Source organism: Sciurus carolinensis, chromosome 17 (assembly GCF_902686445.1).
Source record: "Sciurus carolinensis chromosome 17, mSciCar1.2, whole genome shotgun sequence".
Classification (NCBI taxonomy): domain Eukaryota; kingdom Metazoa; phylum Chordata; class Mammalia; order Rodentia; family Sciuridae; genus Sciurus; species Sciurus carolinensis.
The window spans coordinates 43,968,042-43,986,391 of NC_062229.1; the positions used below are offsets into that span (position 1 = coordinate 43,968,042).

Consider the following 18,350-nt stretch of genomic DNA (forward strand, 5'->3'; position numbering starts at 1 on the left):
AACCTGGGGGCAGTGGCACCTGCCTTAATTACAGCTCCTTGAGAGTTTATGGAGGGTGAGTTCAAGTCTAGCCTGAATAACAACAGTGAGGCCCCATCTCAAAAATACATAGGTAATGAAAATCCTCTGAAAAGGCTTATTATGTTTTATACTCTCCATTCATAGTCATATACATCTATCTAAGTCATGTTTGGTGGTATAAAGGAGGCTGCAGCTAGTTTATATCCCTCACATGGCTTTAGACCAGGGAGAGTCAAAAGTGCTGGGTGTGAAACCCATAAGAGTTGAGTGGGGGTAGTTCTCCAAAATGTAGAGCACATATAGTGCACATCTCTTCTAAAAAGATCATTGTGACTGCCGAGACCGCGTCCACCTTGCGAGTACAGTCCCCTCGCCGCTCCGCTGCTGCCGGTCCACACCCGCCACCCAGCTAGCCATGGATGACGATATCGCTGTGCTCCTCGTTGACAACGGCTCCGGCATGTGCAAGGCCGGCTTCGCGGGTGACGATGCTCCCCAGGCCGTCTTCCCCTCCAATGTGGGGCGCCCGCGGCACCAGGGCGTGATGGTAGGCATGGGCCAGAAGGATTCCTATGTGGGTGACGAGGCCCAGAGCAAGAGAGGCATCCTGACCCTGAAGTACCCCATTGAGCACGGCATTGTCACCAACTGGGACGACATGGATAAAATTTGGCACCACACCTTCTACAACGAGCTGCGTGTGGCCCCCGAGGAGCACCCTGTGCTGCTGACCAAGGCCCCCCTGAACCCCAAGGCCAACCGTGAGAAGATGACCCAGATCATGTTTGAGACCTTCAACACCCCAGCCATGTATGTGGCCATCCAGGCTGTGCTGTCCCTGTATGCCTCTGGTCGTACCACCGGCATTGTGATGGACTCCGGTGATGGGATCACCCACACCATGCCCTCCCCCACGCCATCCTGCGTCTGGACCTGGCTGGCCGGGACCTGACAGACTACCTCATGAAGATCCTGACTGAGCATGGCTACAGCTTCACCACCACAGCCGAGCGGGAAATCGTGCGTGACATCAAGGAGAAGCTGTGTTACGTTGCCCTGGACTTCGAGCAGGAGATGGCCACTGCAGCCTCTAGCTCCTCCCTGGAGAAGAGCTATGAGCTGCCTGATGGCCAGGTGATCACCATTGGCAATGAGCGGTTCCGCTGCCCTGAGGCGCTCTTCCAGCCTTCTTTCCTTGGCATGGAATCCTGTGGCATCCATGAAACTACTTTCAACTCCATCATGAAGTGTGACATTGACATTCGCAAGGACCTCTATGCCAACACAGTGCTGTCTGGTGGCACCACCATGTACCCAGGCATTGCTGATAGGATGCAGAAGGAGATCACGGCCCTGGCACCCAGCACAATGAAGATCAAGATCATTGCTCCCCCTGAGCGCAAGTATTCTGTGTGGATTGGCGGCTCCATCCTGGCCTCACTGTCCACCTTCCAGCAGATGTGGATCAGCAAGCAGGAGTACGACAGTCTGGCCCCTCCATTGTCCACCGTAAATGCTTCTAGGCGGACTGTTACTTAGCTGCGTTACACCCTTTCTTGACAAAAACCTAACTTGCGCAGAAAACGAGATGAGATTGGCATGGCTTTATTTGTTTTTTTTTTTTTTCCTTTTTGTTTTTGTTTTTTGTTTTGGCACTTTTGACTCAGGATTTAAAAACTGGAACGGTGAAGGTGACAGCAGTCGGTTGGAGCGAGCATCCCCAAAGTTCTACAATATGGCCGAGGACTTTGTACATTGTTCTTTTAATAGTCATTCCAAATATAGTGAGATGCATTGTTACAGGAAGTCCCTCGCCCTCCCAAAAGCTGCCCCACTCCTCCTCCTGGAGGATGGCCCAGTCCTCACCCGAGTCCATATAGGGGAGGTGACAGCATTGCTTTTGTGTAAATTATGTAATGCAAATTTTTTTAATCTTCGCCTTAATACTTTTTTATTTATTTATTTATTTTTTTGAATGGTCAGCCATTGTGGCCCCCCTTTTTGTCCCCCAACTCGAGATGTATGAAGGCTTTTGGTCTCCCTGAGAGTGGGCTGAGGTATGAGGCAGCCAGGGCTTACCTGTACACTGACTTGAGACCAGTTCAATAAAAGTGTACACCTTAAAAAAAAAAAAAAAAAAAAAAAAAAAAGATCATTGTGAGCTGGATGCGATGGCACACACCTGTAATTCCAGATATTTGGGAGGCTGAGGCAGGAGAATTGCAAATTTGAGGCAAGCCTCAGCAATTTAGCAACAACTTGTCTCAAAATTAAAAAAAGGTCTGGGGATGCACCTCAGTGGTGGAGCACTTGTCTAGCCTGTTTGAGGCCTGGGTTCAATGCACAGGACTGCAAATGAACAAAACAAAAAATCATTGTGCATCAAGTTAGACTATTTTTAAGTAAAATATTTCTATGAGCCAAACTGGTTCTGTGTAGTGTAATGTCTGAGCTCTCAAGCTGAAATTTCCTCCTAGCCCAAAAACTTGCTGACCAGCAGTCCTGGTCTGTGCAGGACTGAGGGAGTTCCTGAGACATGGGACCTTGTTTAAAGATAACCCAAACTCATATCACCAGTGCTCATGGTGGTGAAAGTAAAAAGTGCCTAGCACGGGAAGAATGTTCTAGGCTCAAGAAACCAGTCACTCCCTGAGGGGCAGCATGGGTGTGGAGAAATGTGAGGCTCCACTGGAAGGTCCTCAGAAACTGTTAGTCAGCTCTCCATCACTATTACAAAATACTGAGAGAAGAACTTAGAAAAGGTTTATATGGCTCAGTTTTGGAGGTTCCAGAACCTGCTCGTGTGGCCCCAATTGCTTTGGGTCTCCCAAGAAGCAGCGATGCCTTGTGATGAAAGCATGTGACAGAGCAGAAAGAGAAAGAGGGCATGATCCCAATAACCCCAGGACCTTTCCCAAGGCCTGGTCTCCTAAAGGTTCTAGCACCTCCCAATAACTCCACCCTGGAGATCAAGCTTTTAACACACAGGTCTTTGTTGGACATTCCAGATCCAAACTATTACAAAGGCCAAGCTACTCTTAGTCACTTGATGGTCTCCACTTCAGCAGATTTCAGATATGATGTAACTTAAAGTACTAGATGGTTCAGACTACAGCTAGGCTGCTGCACATTTCCTCTGAGGACGAATCTAGGTCTAGCGTAGGGTGTGCTCATATGGCTTAAATCCCTGTTCACATATCAGAGAGCCCTGTACAGTAGGGATATTTTGAGAGTCACCCGGAAATAAAATAGAGTAGGATTCAGATCTTCTTGTAGGGCTTATGTGTGCCATTTCAACTATTTTCAGTATTAAACAAGAACATTTCTCTTTGTAAAGACAGAGACATTTAAAATTACCATACCTGAGAACAATTAACACTCTCCACCCTTTATTTTGAAATGGGGTTCAGGTTGCCGGGGCCAGTCTCGAACACCTGGACTCAGGGGTCCTTCTGAGTAGATGAGACCATAGGTACATATAACTGTGCCTTGCTAACATCACTTTTATTACAGTACCAAGATGCAGAGTTCATTCAGGTTTTCCCAACTGTGTCTCCCCAGGGGCAAATCTTAGTGTAGCATCTTTTGAGATTAGAAAGGTGATTCCTGCAGTTTCGTCTTCTAATACCAGGTCCGCACTTTGTTCAACCATTTTTACCTCATTGATTGAAGAGAGCCAAATTGTATTCCACCTTGACTCTAAGACTGAATTATGGCAATTTATGTTTATAGCTTGATTTTGTAGTTAGAAGAAAGGTGCCTCGTCTTGTAGTTGATAGCAGGGGTTCTGGTGGGAATCTTACTTTGGCACTCTGCTAATTTCATGTGACTCAGGGCCACCAATACCCTTAAAGGCTAGGCTGAGGGTTTATTACATAACTATGTTAGTCAGCTTTTATTGCTGTGATGACATATCTGAGATAACTCAAAGGAGAAAAGCTCATTTTGCCTCATGGGTTCAGTCTATGGTACTTGTCCCTGTTGCTCTGGTTTTTTGGCAAGGCAGAATGTCGTGGTGGAGCAGAGCTGTTCACTTCATGGTGGCCAGGAAGCAGTGTGAGGGGAGGGGCAGGCAGACACAGAGGGCCCAAAGTCAAAATATACCCTTCAAAGGCATACTCTTAGTGAGACACCTCTTCCAAGTAACCTCCACCACCTCCCAGTAGAGCCTCCAGGTGGGAATGGAGCCTTCAACACATGAGTCTTTTGGGGGCATTCCAGATTCAAACTAAAATGATAACTTTTTATGGCCTGGTACACAGGTCCTTTGAAATAAATGTTTCATTTCTTCCTAATTCCCAAGCCAGTATTCCATGACAAACTTCTGTGTCTGCTTCCTATGTTAGGTCTGTTTTGTGCTAATACAATACCTAAGACAGGGAAGAAAAAAGAATTCTTATAATTTTGTTGGCTGGAAGGCCAAGGTTGAGGGGCCTATATCAGGTGGGGGCCTGCATCTTCTCTCACGGTGGAAGGCGAAACGGCAAGAATGCACGTGTGAACCAGGCAGGGGAGAAAGGTGGAGAAGGAGACTAAACTCATCCTGTGATAACGGCATTAATCTTTCATGAAGGCAGAGTCCTCAGGACGGAAGTCCCACCTCAGACCAACACTGTGCATGCCTGCAACCTCTGTTACTTAGGAGGCAGAGGCAGGAGAACTGCAAGTCCAAGGCCAGCCAGAGCAACTTGGTGAGACAATGTCTCAAATAAAATATAAAAAAGAGGGCTGGGGATAGAGCTCAGCTGGTAGAGTGCTTGTCTTGTAAACACAAAGTCCTGGGTTTAATCCCTAGCACTGTGCAAAAAAAAAAAAAAAAAAAAAAAAATCTTTCTATATATTTAAAGAACTGAGAATGTGGCTCAGTGGGAGAGTGCCACTGGGTTCAATCCCCTGTAACAAAAACAAAAGTCCCACCTCTTAACACTGTTTTATTCAGAATTCAGTTTCCTCCACATGAGCTTTTGGGGAAACATTCAAACCACAGCAATTCTATATTTGGAATACGAAGCAAAGACGGAAAGTGGGTGGGACAAAGACTGACTTATTTCTGTAATCACTATCTCAATGGATTCCTGCAGAACAGATGAAAGATGCAGTTCATTTGTAGTTTGCTGACAAATTAGGGCCATGACTTTTTGCATCATTTAAGATCAGTAAGTACCATCTGAAACTACTCTCTCAATGACCAACAGTCTTGCCTCATTCAAGGTTCTGCCAACATTTTATTTGGCAATAGCAAGCTATAAAATATTATAATTTTAAATAATTGATGTGGGAAGTTTAGTAATATTAGGGTGTGAAATCATTCTTGGGCTTTAGAATCTAAGTTTTAGTGGACACTATTTAGCTTGCTGGTGCCAAATTACTGCTAAATATTATTTTACAACCATTTTTGAAAACTTATTAGAATTGGATTGCCTGCTGTGATTATAGATTTCAAGTAAAATTATTGCATTAACTGGAACCTAGACTTAATAGGCTCTGCTAAGAGTTGGACGGTCTCTCTGGAGTTTTTTACATTTTGAGCAGGGTACATTTGTTTGTCATGAAGTACTCAGAGTTCATAAAGATGTGGAGAGAAGTTTTAAGACCTAAAAATGGCTAACAGTGAAGCAAACAGATTTGTGGTAGGATTTTCTTACTAGAATTGTAATCTCTGGCTCTGAAGTAGCATAATTTTTACATGATTTGAAGTACAAGCAGATATGACATGTAGAGAGTAATATATTTGATATGTAATTTAAAAGTATCCACTAAAGTTGACATTTTAAAAGAAGAAAGGCAAACTGAATTTAAAAATTGCCTATAAAATTTGGTATTGATATCCTGGGTCTGCTTTATTCACTCAAAAGTAAACCAAACCAAAAAAAACAATTGGCACTTTCCTAAAATTTATTCTTTATTCTTGTATTATACTAATTAAATTTATTTTATGTTAAAGAAAGAGGCAACACATAGTTGCCTAGTCCCCGCCCCAACCCTGGGCTATAGTTGTCTGTATCAGGAATGGGCAAACTATAGCCCATAAGCCAAATGTGACTACTGTTTTTTGGTGAAGTTTTATTAGAATGAACCTATGCCCCTTATGCATTATTTGTGGTTCCTTTTGCTACAATTACGGAGTTGACTAGTTCCAACAGAGATCACAGAGTTCTGATACACTGGAAAAGGTTTTCCAATAAAATGAATGGTAAAAGCATTATTAAAAAGAGAATAAATGCCCGTAGGCACTTTGGTTTAAAAGTAGCATTTTGAACATTTAATAATATCTATATTTGGGGTTTCTTTTTAACCATTTAGAGACAATAAAAACTTCACCTTAAATCAGATATTTAAAATGTTGAAATATTCATAAGTATATTCACAAATCCTACTATGTAGCAGTAAAGATCTTCATGGTTATTTAACTGAGAACAAATTGTATGGTGGGCCTGTAACTGTGCTTAGCAGAAGAGAAGTTTCCAGTATGTGCTAACCCAAAGAGCCCTGAACATCAATCAGCAAGTCAGTTTTTTAAAACTCATCCACACGCTTCCTCTGCCTCCTGAAGCCACACACATCCAGAAAGTCAAGTCGGACAGACATATCCCTGTCACCGAATGTATAACCATGACAGATACAGATAAGTCTGCTTCTTTCACCAAAATTATAGAAGTTAACAAAACAAAACAATGCTGGACAGCAATCTCCATAAAATTTCAAGAGGAAAAAGGAGACAAACTTGAAAGTGGTTGAGTGCAATGATCAGCTCAGACTGCATTTGATGGCTTTTTTTTTTTTTTTTTGGGTGGTGCTGGGGATTGAACCCAGGCCCTTGTGCATGCGAGGTAAGCACTCTACCAACTGAGCTATGACCCCAGCCCATTGATGGCTATTTTTGGAATCACATATTTTAATTGCTGAGTAAAGCAGGTTGTTAACAGAATGGATGTATAGTCAACAACACAATGATAGTGATCTACTGAAATAACCATAAAATCATCAGGCTACTGACAGCTGGAGAAATTCCACATGCTAAGCGACTCAACTACAAAGCAATTTTAAAGGTCTTAGATGAAAAATACACTTGAAACTGTAATTGAATTAGACAGGACAAGCCTCCCTGCATGTAGGGCTACGAAGGTCACCAGGACACAAAGCAAATGCCGGGTTACCACAAGTGCATTTATCAGCCACAGTGATTTATTGAGTGCTTTAATAATACAAGTGTACATCAACTGATCCACAGTCAAAAGTGGCAGGTCCCTAAGAAATTTACAAGCACTTTAAGTAAATCAAAATACATATTATTTTGTTCAATCCAACAGTCTTCTGTGTGGTGAACAGAAGGCTAGTGATAAACAGGGTCTCAGTAATGCACAGTGATTCTGATTGAAGCTTTTGTACAAAAACTTGTTCCCAGTAGCATGCACCCACCAATAAAGACTTCAGTACAAAAAATTAACCCTAAGCACTACATTTAAGTAGAAACGAGATAGAATTCTGAATTTGTGTTTTTCCGAAGATCACATAAAAGGAAAAAAAAATCCAAAACAAAACAAACAACAGAAAACAAAACCACACAGTAATACAAAGCTTTGTAAGAAAGCTCTTACTATTACAGATCCAACATTGTTTGCACTGAAAATAAAAGTTCCCATCCACATTGAGGTGGGGAAAAAAATCCCAAATCTTTCAAGTTAACAGAACTCAAAAAGGTAATAAAATGAGAGAAAAAGAGAGGGAGGGAGAGAAGGAGAAAGAGAGGAGGGGAGGGAGAAAAACGGGAGACATACCATCACAAAACAGTTCAAAATTTAATAAAAACTGGAAAATAAGAACCGAGGTCCGGAGGGGTGGCAGGGCTATTGATGCACTTGGTGAATGTGCTTGCACAGGTCCGGCAGGGCAGCGGGCAGCAGGTCCCTATGTGGCGTACCGCTTGGTCCACTGTCTGGCCATCCGGTCGTGCTCCGCTCTGTTGGTCATGTACTGCGTGGCAATGCTCCCCACCAGAGGGTCGGCTGCAAGGGAAGCAGGGTCAGGAGTCAGTTAATACCAGCACCTCTTCCTCTTCTAAGTCAGGGAAGGGGTGTCCAAGAAGCTGGCTCTTGTTCAAGGAGGTGAGATGCTGCTATTCTAACCAGGAAAAAAGTCACTGCAGCATAGCCAGGGACCCTCCATAGACCACATTTCATACAAACTGCTTGAAGAGTCATCTAGGTGTTTTACTGATACCTTCTGATGTATTTCTTGATAAGAAATTTTCTCTCCCTGTCTCTACCACACACTTCTCACCCTGTTCTTCTTGTCTTCAAGTAGATTATTTCACTAAGAAAGTGCACGGAGGATGTGGAATGGGGACTCCAGGGTCCTTGAGGTCTCTTGGGCAGAGGTTCGGATGGCCTGGGCAACTCTTTTACTGAGTTAAGGAAGTGGTGGCTCTCATGCCCCTCATTCTATGCTGAGGGAACATTCAGAGCATCAGCTGAACAGTCAAAGCAGCAAATCAGATAGGGGAGAGACAATCATCTTTCTCTAATCAAAATCCACATAGCTCATGTTACAAAAATGTTAATAGATGTTAATAGCTAACACTCACCATGATTTACCATGTCCTAACACTTGAACATATCAATTCCACCGAACACTGACGGAGATGACACATGAGGGAGCAAGCATGTGACAAGTAAGTCACTAGCCCAGTGTGGAGCAAGCACTTGTAGCTGGAGTTCAAACTCTGAACTACACAGTACTTGGAGAAGATGAAACATCAATGTTTAATGGGGGGGGAGGGGGGGAGGAAATTTAGGTTTCTGGAGATCCCAAGAGTACCCAGTTTCCTCCAATTCTCAAATTTCATTCTTTCCCCTAATTTTCATTTGTCTTACATTTGGTATTGAAAGTTCGGGTTTAATAGAACAGGTGGATAAGAAGAGAAAATAACAAAGTAAAAGCTACTGTTACATATGAAAAAAAAAAAAAAAGGAGAGAATATGGAAGATTTGGAAATTCTAATCTAACAGAGAGTGGTGGTTATCCTTCTCAGTATTATAGATACCACCTTTTAACTGATCTGCTAAGGCAGATAAAAAAGCCTCAGAAAGCCTGCCTGATAAGACCTTGCCTAGTTTTCTTGGAATTGTGCCAAGCTTGTTATAATTATTCCAGGGAGAAGTCAGGTTCCAGCATTCACTTAGATCACAAAAGTGGGACTATCCAGTATATGGGTTTGTTTAGAAATTTTGCCTCTGTCTACTCTTGTGATTCTTTCCCTTCGCTTTCCTAAATGCTGAAACTGAAACTTTACTGAAATTAACCCAGCCAGGATTCAATAAGACTTAAACCAGCAATACTGAGGGAAGACACTAAGTACTTGGGAATTTGCCAAGCTACTTTTTTTAAAAAGTGGTCTTTCAGCTGAAACTAAGTATGACTATAGAATCTAAAGGGCCAAAGTGAGTTGTGTGACCCATTTCTCTACCTTTGAAACAAACCATCTTGTTCCAATTCCTCGCAGTCTAAAGTGTAAAGCTTAGGGTTAAATTTGAGCATCCTTAGCTTACATCATTTAAGACGTGTTTCATTAAACAGAATCTACATTAGTGAAACACACTAACAAACCATCTGTATGTACTTCTTAACTGACTAAAGCTTAACATCAGAAGAATGACTAGTGACATCAATGCTGTACCTAAGATTGCACCGTCATGGAGTGAATACACACTGGAAACAGGGAACAAGACAGGTCTGTCATTTGAGTCTAAAGGAAGAAGAAGACAAATGAAGGATAAGAAAGCTGTCGGGTGGAAAAAGGTGACGAATAAAGCGTTAATTGTATTTTGGTAGGGACAGAAGGGGGGACTCTCAAAAGTAAGTTGAAGAACTGGTAACCATAACATGGATTATACAAAATTTTTTTTGCATATTTATATTATTAACATTTAATTTCTTTCAGGTTTCTTTTACCTTTTTTGAGTTTTGCTTTAAAATGATTATTTCCACTTGTAAAATTATACATGCTAACTATGAAAGAATAATAATTTAAAAAATCAACTCAGACAAGTTGTAAGTAATGAGTATTTGTAAATTTTCTTAGAAAAAACTGATGCTAACATTTTGATGTATTTCTCCCTACACATATGATGATAAAACAGGGATTAATTTACGGTCCACATTTGTAATCTTTTATAAAAGTCATTTTATGGTGGATAAGTTCCTACCTTCATCATCATTTTCAATATTTTCAAACTAATAAACAATTTTCTGTCTACAGTCATGGTTCTTTCTAACTTTTACATCATGAACAATGCTGTAAGGAACATTATTATGCATGCATCTGTAAATTTACGCAAAGTTTACATGTGCTTAAAACAAATGAAGAAACAAAACAAAAATATAAAATGGAAGAATTTAAAAAATCTGTGCTATTAACGAAATAGCTCTTAATGTTAAAATAATCTAATGAGTTCAAGGCCAGCCTCAGCAACTTAGCGAGACCCTGTCTCAAAATAAAAAAGTAAAAAGGGGTGGGGATGTAGCTCAGTGGTAGAGCCCTTGCTAAGCATGCTTGAGGTCTTCAATCCACAGTAACCCCAACTTAAAAATAAATAAATAAAATTAAAAAAAGAGAGAACTCAAGTAATCAAATTAAAACTGTAATGTAGGCAATAATTAGAACAGTGAATTTAATGGCTCAAGATACTCTGTGATCTTTAGTTGGGATCTTAAGCAAGGTAGAATCTTGTTAAAGTATTTCATATTTTATTGAGTCACATACATCAGGGATGAAATAACAGTCTCCAAATATAAATCAGTCTAACCTTATTTCTCTAAAGATTTTGTTCTGAAAAAGGAAACATTTCTTATTATCTTGGGTCTATGGACTGTTACTACTGTACCAAGTCTTAATTAATCTTTGAAATTATTATTTATCAGTTTTCTTCTACTTTACTAAAGAAAACTCACAAAATTCATCAGTGGATAAGTATATTGAAATCTACATTTTCTGCCTTTGAAAATTAATTTTTGAGGAGTGTGTTTGTATTGATACAAACAGGATTCAGTGATTTTTCTATTTCTTTTTTGTGGTGTTGGGGGCTGAACCCAGGCTTGGCACATGCTGGAGTTGTGTTTCTGAGCCACTACAGATAATAGTTTATTATTTTTAATAATTCCCTTGCATATTCTTCTAATGATGACAGTTTGATTTTTTTTTTCCTATTAGAACTAGTATTACAGTCTTGTATAAATCTTTGAGCACACAGTTGAGTATTTCTGGAGGTGGATTCCTCTAAGTGACAGTGTAGACCAGAGGATATATATTTTAATTTTTGGTAAATATTGCCAAACTGCCCTTTAGTAAGAGAATTTTTGCCTTTTGGGACGTTCTCTCCCATACTACATTATCAGATTTTAAAACCTTTTTTTTTTTTTTTGCCAAATTAACAGGAAAAAAAAGTTATCATTGTAGTACCTGTATTTGACTTGGTGCCTACTAAGGTTTAACATTTTCGATGTTTGTTCACCATGTGTATTTACTCTTCTATGAGTTGTTTGCTCGTGACCTTTGTTCATTTTTTAAAAAACTGTTAGAAAGGAGCACTTTATATATTATAAATAATAAGAAGGTACTGAAGTTCAGCTTCGGCCTCCAGTATTCTGTCAACCTGCTTCAGACTTTGGAAGACTGAATAGTCAACTGCCTCCTTTAATGTTCTTTGATTTTACTCAGCTTGTAAAGATCAAAAAGATCATATTACCATCGTATCTAACAAGCACACCATCATCTCTTGGGCTTATTTTAATACCTGAATACTAGTTTTCAAATATTAGTAAGCATTCTAAATGTAATTTTGGGACTAAACTTCTCTTAGACCCAAAGACAAACTATATGACACACAAGGGAAAGATTTGGAACCATCTACATGTGTATTCATACGAGTCTTCAAAGTGAGAAGGAAGAGCAGCTGCCATGTGTTAAAAGGTTGCTGGAACAAAACAGGTCTTAATAGTGTCTGCTGCAGATACTGACACTGACAGAAAAGGTAAAAACCAAAGGCTGCTGGCACATCCAATGATTGAGTGAAGCAGTAAATGATTGAAAGAATATCAGAAATAAAAATGTTAGGGGGAAAAAATCTTATGTCTGAGCCAGGTGTTGTGGTATGTATCGCTAATGCCAGCATTGGGGAAGCTGAGGCAGGAGGATTGCTTAAGTCCTGGGGTTTAAGACTAGCCTGAGAAACACAGCAAGTGTTTCTTAAATAAAGAAACTTTTAAGCAAAAGAAAAACTTTTGCTTGCTTCTTAAATATTCAACAAATATTTTCTCCAAGCTTTGCACACAGCTTCAGTTTGTGGAACTGCTTCAACAACACTATCATCACCATCACCAAATCTTTAAGTCTAGGAGTTGAGAAGTCTTGACCTTTTTGTCACAGTCTGAGAAAAAGTAAAGCTTACTGATCTGAGAGCAAAATCTCCTCTAATAGTAACCCCCAGTGACACACAGAGACCCCCAAATTCATGCTTTTCATTAGCTGAAAACAAGCAACTATTTAGGTACTGCCACTGGGCAGAGAGCCACACAGCAGCCGGCAGTGCTGAAAAATTATACTGCTACACTGTAATGACAAACTTAAAAAAGAGATTGAAGTTTTAATAATAAACTTGTAATATTACATTCTTGAAAATAAAATTTCATATTTATTCTTGTATCTCAGAAGTTCATTTTTGGAATGGGAACATTTAGCTTTGCCTTGGGCTGTTCATTGATTTTTAACACAGGCTGTTCAGTATTCAGTCAAAATAAATTCTGTGTACCTCTAAGGCTGATACTGCTCATCTATTATTTGTGGAGAAAATATTTTCTCCATGTGTATCATTTGTCCTTTAACCTAGTTCATGATGTTTCTTGCCATACATAAGTTTAAAAATTTTTAAAGTGGTAGAAGCACTCAAATCTTTCCTTAATATTTTCTGATTTGATGTCATGCTTACAAAGGTCCTATCCATCCACTCTAGTATTTCAGAAGTAGTCTCCTGTACTTACATTCTCTTATATTTATAGCAGCTTTCATGTGAAATGCTAGCACCATACACCAGATTCTTATTTAAGTCTGGATCTGATTCTATACAGGGTCTCAACATGCTAGGCAAGGGCTCTACTACTGAGCTACAACTGCAGTCCCAGGTTAAATTTTTTTGTTGTTGTTTTACTCACTCCTGTTTTTATCCACTATAGCTTTATTGCAGGTTTTGCTATCTGGCAGGTAGGTTCTTAACATACCCATACATTTCCTTCACTAAAAAAAATTTTTTTTTGGATAACCCTAATCCTGATGAGATTATGATTTGTGGAACAATTAAAGCTATTTCACCCCAGGGATGTAGGACTCTTATCTGAAGAATATTATCATGATTTAGGAATACTGGAATTTCTCTGGTTTACTAGTTGAAGATCAAGTGATTAGGATGAAGTTGGAATTTTGTTGAAATGTGGGGAAATCACACGACTAATCATAGGTCTCACCCCAACCAGAAAGATTAAATGTCCTAAAAAGGTATTTTATGTGTGTCTGAGTGTGACACACAGAATGATTTAGGGAGAAAAACAATTATTTCCAAGATTTAAATAAATGGTGGACATTATTAAACTGTATCTAAAATGTGAGTACTAAATAAAAGTGAATGCAAGTTTAGCAAGATGTGTTGTTACTCTGGAATTAATAGTGGTGCTAAAAGAGGTTTCAAGTATCCCAAAATCTAGAGACATTAACATCTCCGTCAGGACTCACTCTGCCAGCTCTAGAAGTTTGTCATAAAATATGGGAACGGAGAGAGGGAGGTATTTGGAACACTGAGTACCACCTTGGGAGGGAAACGTGGGTAGAAGAGATGGTTTACCCTGCCACCCAAATCAGGAGAACTGACTTATATCTCTCAAAGCCACATAGGGAGGGTACCAAGTAAATTATTAGTAAAGACTAGGAGTGCCTGCAAGAAGGGGACTTTTGAGTGTCATCCTGAGCTGCAGATTTGCCCCTTGTTAGCTGAGGAGCAAGGGAGTAGCACGGAAGCAGTCTGTACTTCAGCTGCTCTCTTGTCAGTGTTCCAGCAAGAAGACAGCCCACTAGCTGACTCCAGTAGCAAAGAGCCTTAGGCCAATGCTGTGGGAGAGGCAGAGAGGCACACTTCAGCCTACTTGCCAGGCAATTTTTAAATTTTTAGGAATTTAAACACAGCAATTATTAAAAATTAAATTAAATTAAATTATATAAACTTACAATTAAATAAATGCTAAAAATAAGAAAAATTTAAAACTCATTATTATCATCATCTATGCTCTTCTTTCATGCCCACTCTAACAGCATGCTACTGATCATCCTGTCCCGATTATATAGGTAATAAGGGTCATGTTGGTAGCTTGAAATTGGCAAATGCCACAAATCAGAACTTGATTTATTATTTTGTTGATTAGACTTAAGAAAGTGATGAATGAAATGTTCATAATGCAGATTAAAGTTAAAAGTACACCATATGAGAGTTCTTACATTTTGAACAGCATAAAAATTGGAGGACATATTCTTCCAGCATTTGAAAACTATTATGAGAGTCACCTTTCATCTGTTGGGGACACATTCCAAGATCCAGTCGATACCTGAAACTGTGGATACTACTGAATCCTATATATCCCTATGTTTGTTCCTATATTCCCTGTAGTGTTGCCACATTGTGCCAGAGTTAAAGTTGATCTGCCTTTTGATGTTTTATGTCCTGGCACTTCCTTTGCATTACTACTTTTAAGCCATTATAAAGTAAAATAAGGGTTACCTGAACATAAGTACAGCAGTACTGACAACAGTGATCTGATAATGAAGACATGATGAAGCTGACTAAGGGGTCAGTAGTCTACACACTGTGAATATGCTGGAAAAGGGATGATCCTCAAGACTTTATTATGTTACTCAGAATAACATGTAATTGAAGACTTATGAAATATTTATTTCTGAAATTTTCTATTTAATAGTTTCAGACTGGGGTTGACCACAGGTAACTGAAACAGCAAAACTATGGATAAGAGGGACTACAGCACCTGAACGGCAAAGAAGTTGCTCAGGACACTAAGAGTTAAGTTCCAAATGATCCTTCTTTGTTTCACCCTACCACCGTCCCCCACCTCCTTCTTCCTACTGTTGGGATCAAATCCAGGGCCTTGCACATGCTAAGCCAGCGCTCTACCACTGAGTTAAACCTCTAGTCCATCTACAGGTTTGCCAGGCATGGTGACACTTGCCCAGCATGTTCTGTTCCTAGTACCATAAACCAACAAAACCACTTTATTATTATTTGTAAATTAAATACTACTCTTCCTTTTACATCAGTGAAAAGTAAACTTATGTACATGCTACCATCCTACGCTTGCCCCCAGCTGGTTGTCAAGCATTTACCAGTACACTACTGGGGAAGCGGTTGGTCAGGGAGGCTGACCAGCCTCCTTGGGTACTAAAATTCAGGGAACTGGAAAATGATGAGCTCCTGTGAAGCAGCACTTTGATCCTGTCACCCAGAAGGCAGGGATGGCAAGACAGTGTTGGACAAGATGCAGGGAGGGTGGTGATCATGGGAAATTAGGCAAAGGGACACTATTCTCACCCATTACCCACTTTTCAACCCCAATGAGTTAGGCCTTGAAAAGGGAGAGGAAAGAGATACTGGAAAACCAGACTATCTTCCACCCACCCTGATAGAGCGGAAAGAAGAAATTAGCTTTACATCAGGTACAAGGTGGGAGTTCAAAGTGGACCAGACTGACCTACTAACAGCTAAAAGTAACTGAATGCTTTAAGATTTGCCAGCTATTGTTAAGGGACAGAAAAGTGAAATTTGACAAAACATGGCCTAAGGCAGTGAGTGGAGAAAATTAAAATCACTCCAAATTAATGCTCTTTGGTTGAGACTGCTCAATAAAACAGTAAAAACACACTAGCTATAATCTAAAGCATACAGTTCATAAAGTACACAGTTTAAAAACTTAAAAATTCATCCTATAAGCCTATATTCCAGTATATTGAATCAATGTGGTGTTTTTTTTTTTTTTTTTTTTTTTTTTTGTGGTGCTGGGGATCGAACCCAGGGCTTCATGCTTGCAAGGCAAGCGCTCTACCAACTGAGCTGTATGTATCCCCAGCCCAATGTGGTGTGTTTTTAAATATAAAATGGTCTGTTAGAACAGACTCAGGTAATGACAGCACGGATAGTGCATTCCTGCTGAGTGAATGGACTGAAATTCTGGGCTTAGTTAAGCAATAATTCTGAATGAATTCTCAAAAAAATATCCTTATAGAAAAGGACTTAAGACATCAGAAATTCACACCTTATTTTCCCCAAATATCACAGCAAAAAATCCAGGAATGGTCAAGGTGCCAAGATACGAGAAGTAAACCAAAACAAAACAACTTTGAGGTATAATTCACATGCCATATAATTCTTCCATTTAAAATGCACACTTCAATATTTTTTGTGTATTCAGAGCTGTGTGAATATTTTCATAATCCCAGAAAGAAATGCTACCCATTAGCAGTCACTACCCAGTCCCCCAAATCCTCCAACCCCAGGTCTAGGTATTGACTAATCTACTTCTGTCTCTATTGATTTGTCTGTTTTAGACATTTTTTGTAAGTGGAATCATAATATATAGTTTTGTGTGCGTGTGTGACTGGCTTATTTATTTATTTATTTTTTACAAAGCATAATATTTTCAAGATTCATCCATGTATGGCATCCATTGGTACTGTGTTCCTTTTTATTGCTAAGTAATTTTCCATTGTATGACTATCTAACTGCTGTAGTTTGGATCTGAAATGTCCCTTAAAGTTCCATGTGCTAAAGGCTTGGTCCCCAGTCCACAGCACTACTGGGAGGTGGTAGAACCTTTCAGAGGTAGGGGCTAGTAAAAGGAAGTTAGGTTAATGGAGATGTACTCCTGAAGGGCAATACTGAGACGCTGGCTCCTTTCTGTCGCTCTTTCTTCTTGTTGCCGTATGGTGAACAGGCTTCTTTTGCTATATGCTCCTACCATGATGTTCTGTGTTGCTACATCCCAGAACAATAGGGCCAAGTGATCATGGACTCCAACCTCTGAAACCATGTGCCAAAATAAATCTTTTCTCTTTTTATGTTGATTTATGGCAGGTATTTTGTATGGTGATGGAAAGCTGACTAAAACAATCTCATTTATCTGTGAGGGTTTCACTTTTTGGTTGTTATGAATAATGCCACAATGGACATCTGTGTGTAATTTCTTTATGTGGACATATGTTTTTATTAATCTCATATGTGTGTGTGTGTGTGTGTGTGTGTATCTGTGAAATTACTTGGTCATGGTAACTCTGTTTAAACATGTGAGGAGCTGTCAAAGTGCTGTCCACACTGGATGCATCATTTTACATTCTTACTAGTATATGTATTCTAATTTTCCACATCTTCACTAATACTTGTTACTATCTGTGAATAGTACATTTTATATTTTACTTTTGGTGCTAGGTATTAAACCTAGGGCTTTACGTATACAAGACACATACTCTACCACTGAGATATACCCCTAAAACATCATATGTGTGGTATTGGGAATTGAACCCAGGGGCACTTTAGCATTGAGTTACATTCCCAGTTTACTCCCTTTACTTGAGACGGGATGTCGTTAGGTTGCTGAGGCTGGCCTTGAACCTGTGATCCTTCTGTCTCAGATTCCCAAGTCACTGGGATTAGAGGTGTGAGCCAGCACACCTGGCTCAGAGGATTTTTATTTTTTATTTTTTTTTTGCCCAGTAATCAAGTGTAGTCTACCTGCGACAAACTAGTACTCTAAAATATCAAAGTAACCTCTGTACTCTCTTCTCTTCAGTGGCTAAGAGCAGGATGGGAAGTATTGTGAGAGAGGGTGAATACATCAGTCACATCCTAGACACTATCACACGTCTTTGCTGCATCTGGAAAACTGGACTTGAGCCTAGAGATATAAATAACCTGGTTCAGAGCCAGAGCTGGACAAGAGCCTCAGTGGTTTCAGTTTACTAGACCATTCTGGCTGCCTCTGACTGCTGGGAATCTGTGGTCACAGAAGCCTGATGAGTCACAGGCATGCTGTCCATTTTGAGGAATGACTGTCCACTGAAGGTGTGGGCTTTGTTTTGGCCTGAGGCCCTGCTCTTCTCTCCTCCAAGAAGGTATTTTTGAATCTTTTGCTAAAGCCAGACTATCCCTAAGATCCATCAAAGAGGATGCTCACCACTCTGTGCTTGCCAAGTCCCTTCTGTTCTTTATGGTAGCAGTCTTTTTTATTTA

At 40.0% G+C, this 18,350-nt stretch overlaps 1 protein-coding gene and 1 pseudogene across 2 annotated transcripts in view; one reads left to right on the top strand and one right to left on the bottom strand.

Moving 5' to 3' along the window:
- The first annotated feature begins 379 nt into the window (after positions 1-379).
- Positions 380-1,769, top strand: LOC124967881 (actin, cytoplasmic 1-like; annotated as a pseudogene).
- A 5,394-nt stretch (positions 1,770-7,163) lies between these two features.
- Ube2e2 (ubiquitin conjugating enzyme E2 E2) overlaps positions 7,164-18,350 on the bottom strand; it is a 290,807-nt gene continuing 279,620 nt past the window's right edge. Inside the window, exon 6 of one of the 2 annotated variants that reach the window (XM_047530323.1) lies at positions 7,164-8,027. In XM_047530323.1, the coding sequence (XP_047386279.1) occupies positions 7,930-8,027 (98 nt within the window). In that variant the 3' untranslated portion in view covers positions 7,164-7,929. The remainder of the gene's footprint in view (positions 8,028-18,350) is intronic. The other variant, XM_047530324.1, reaches the window with a different exon arrangement.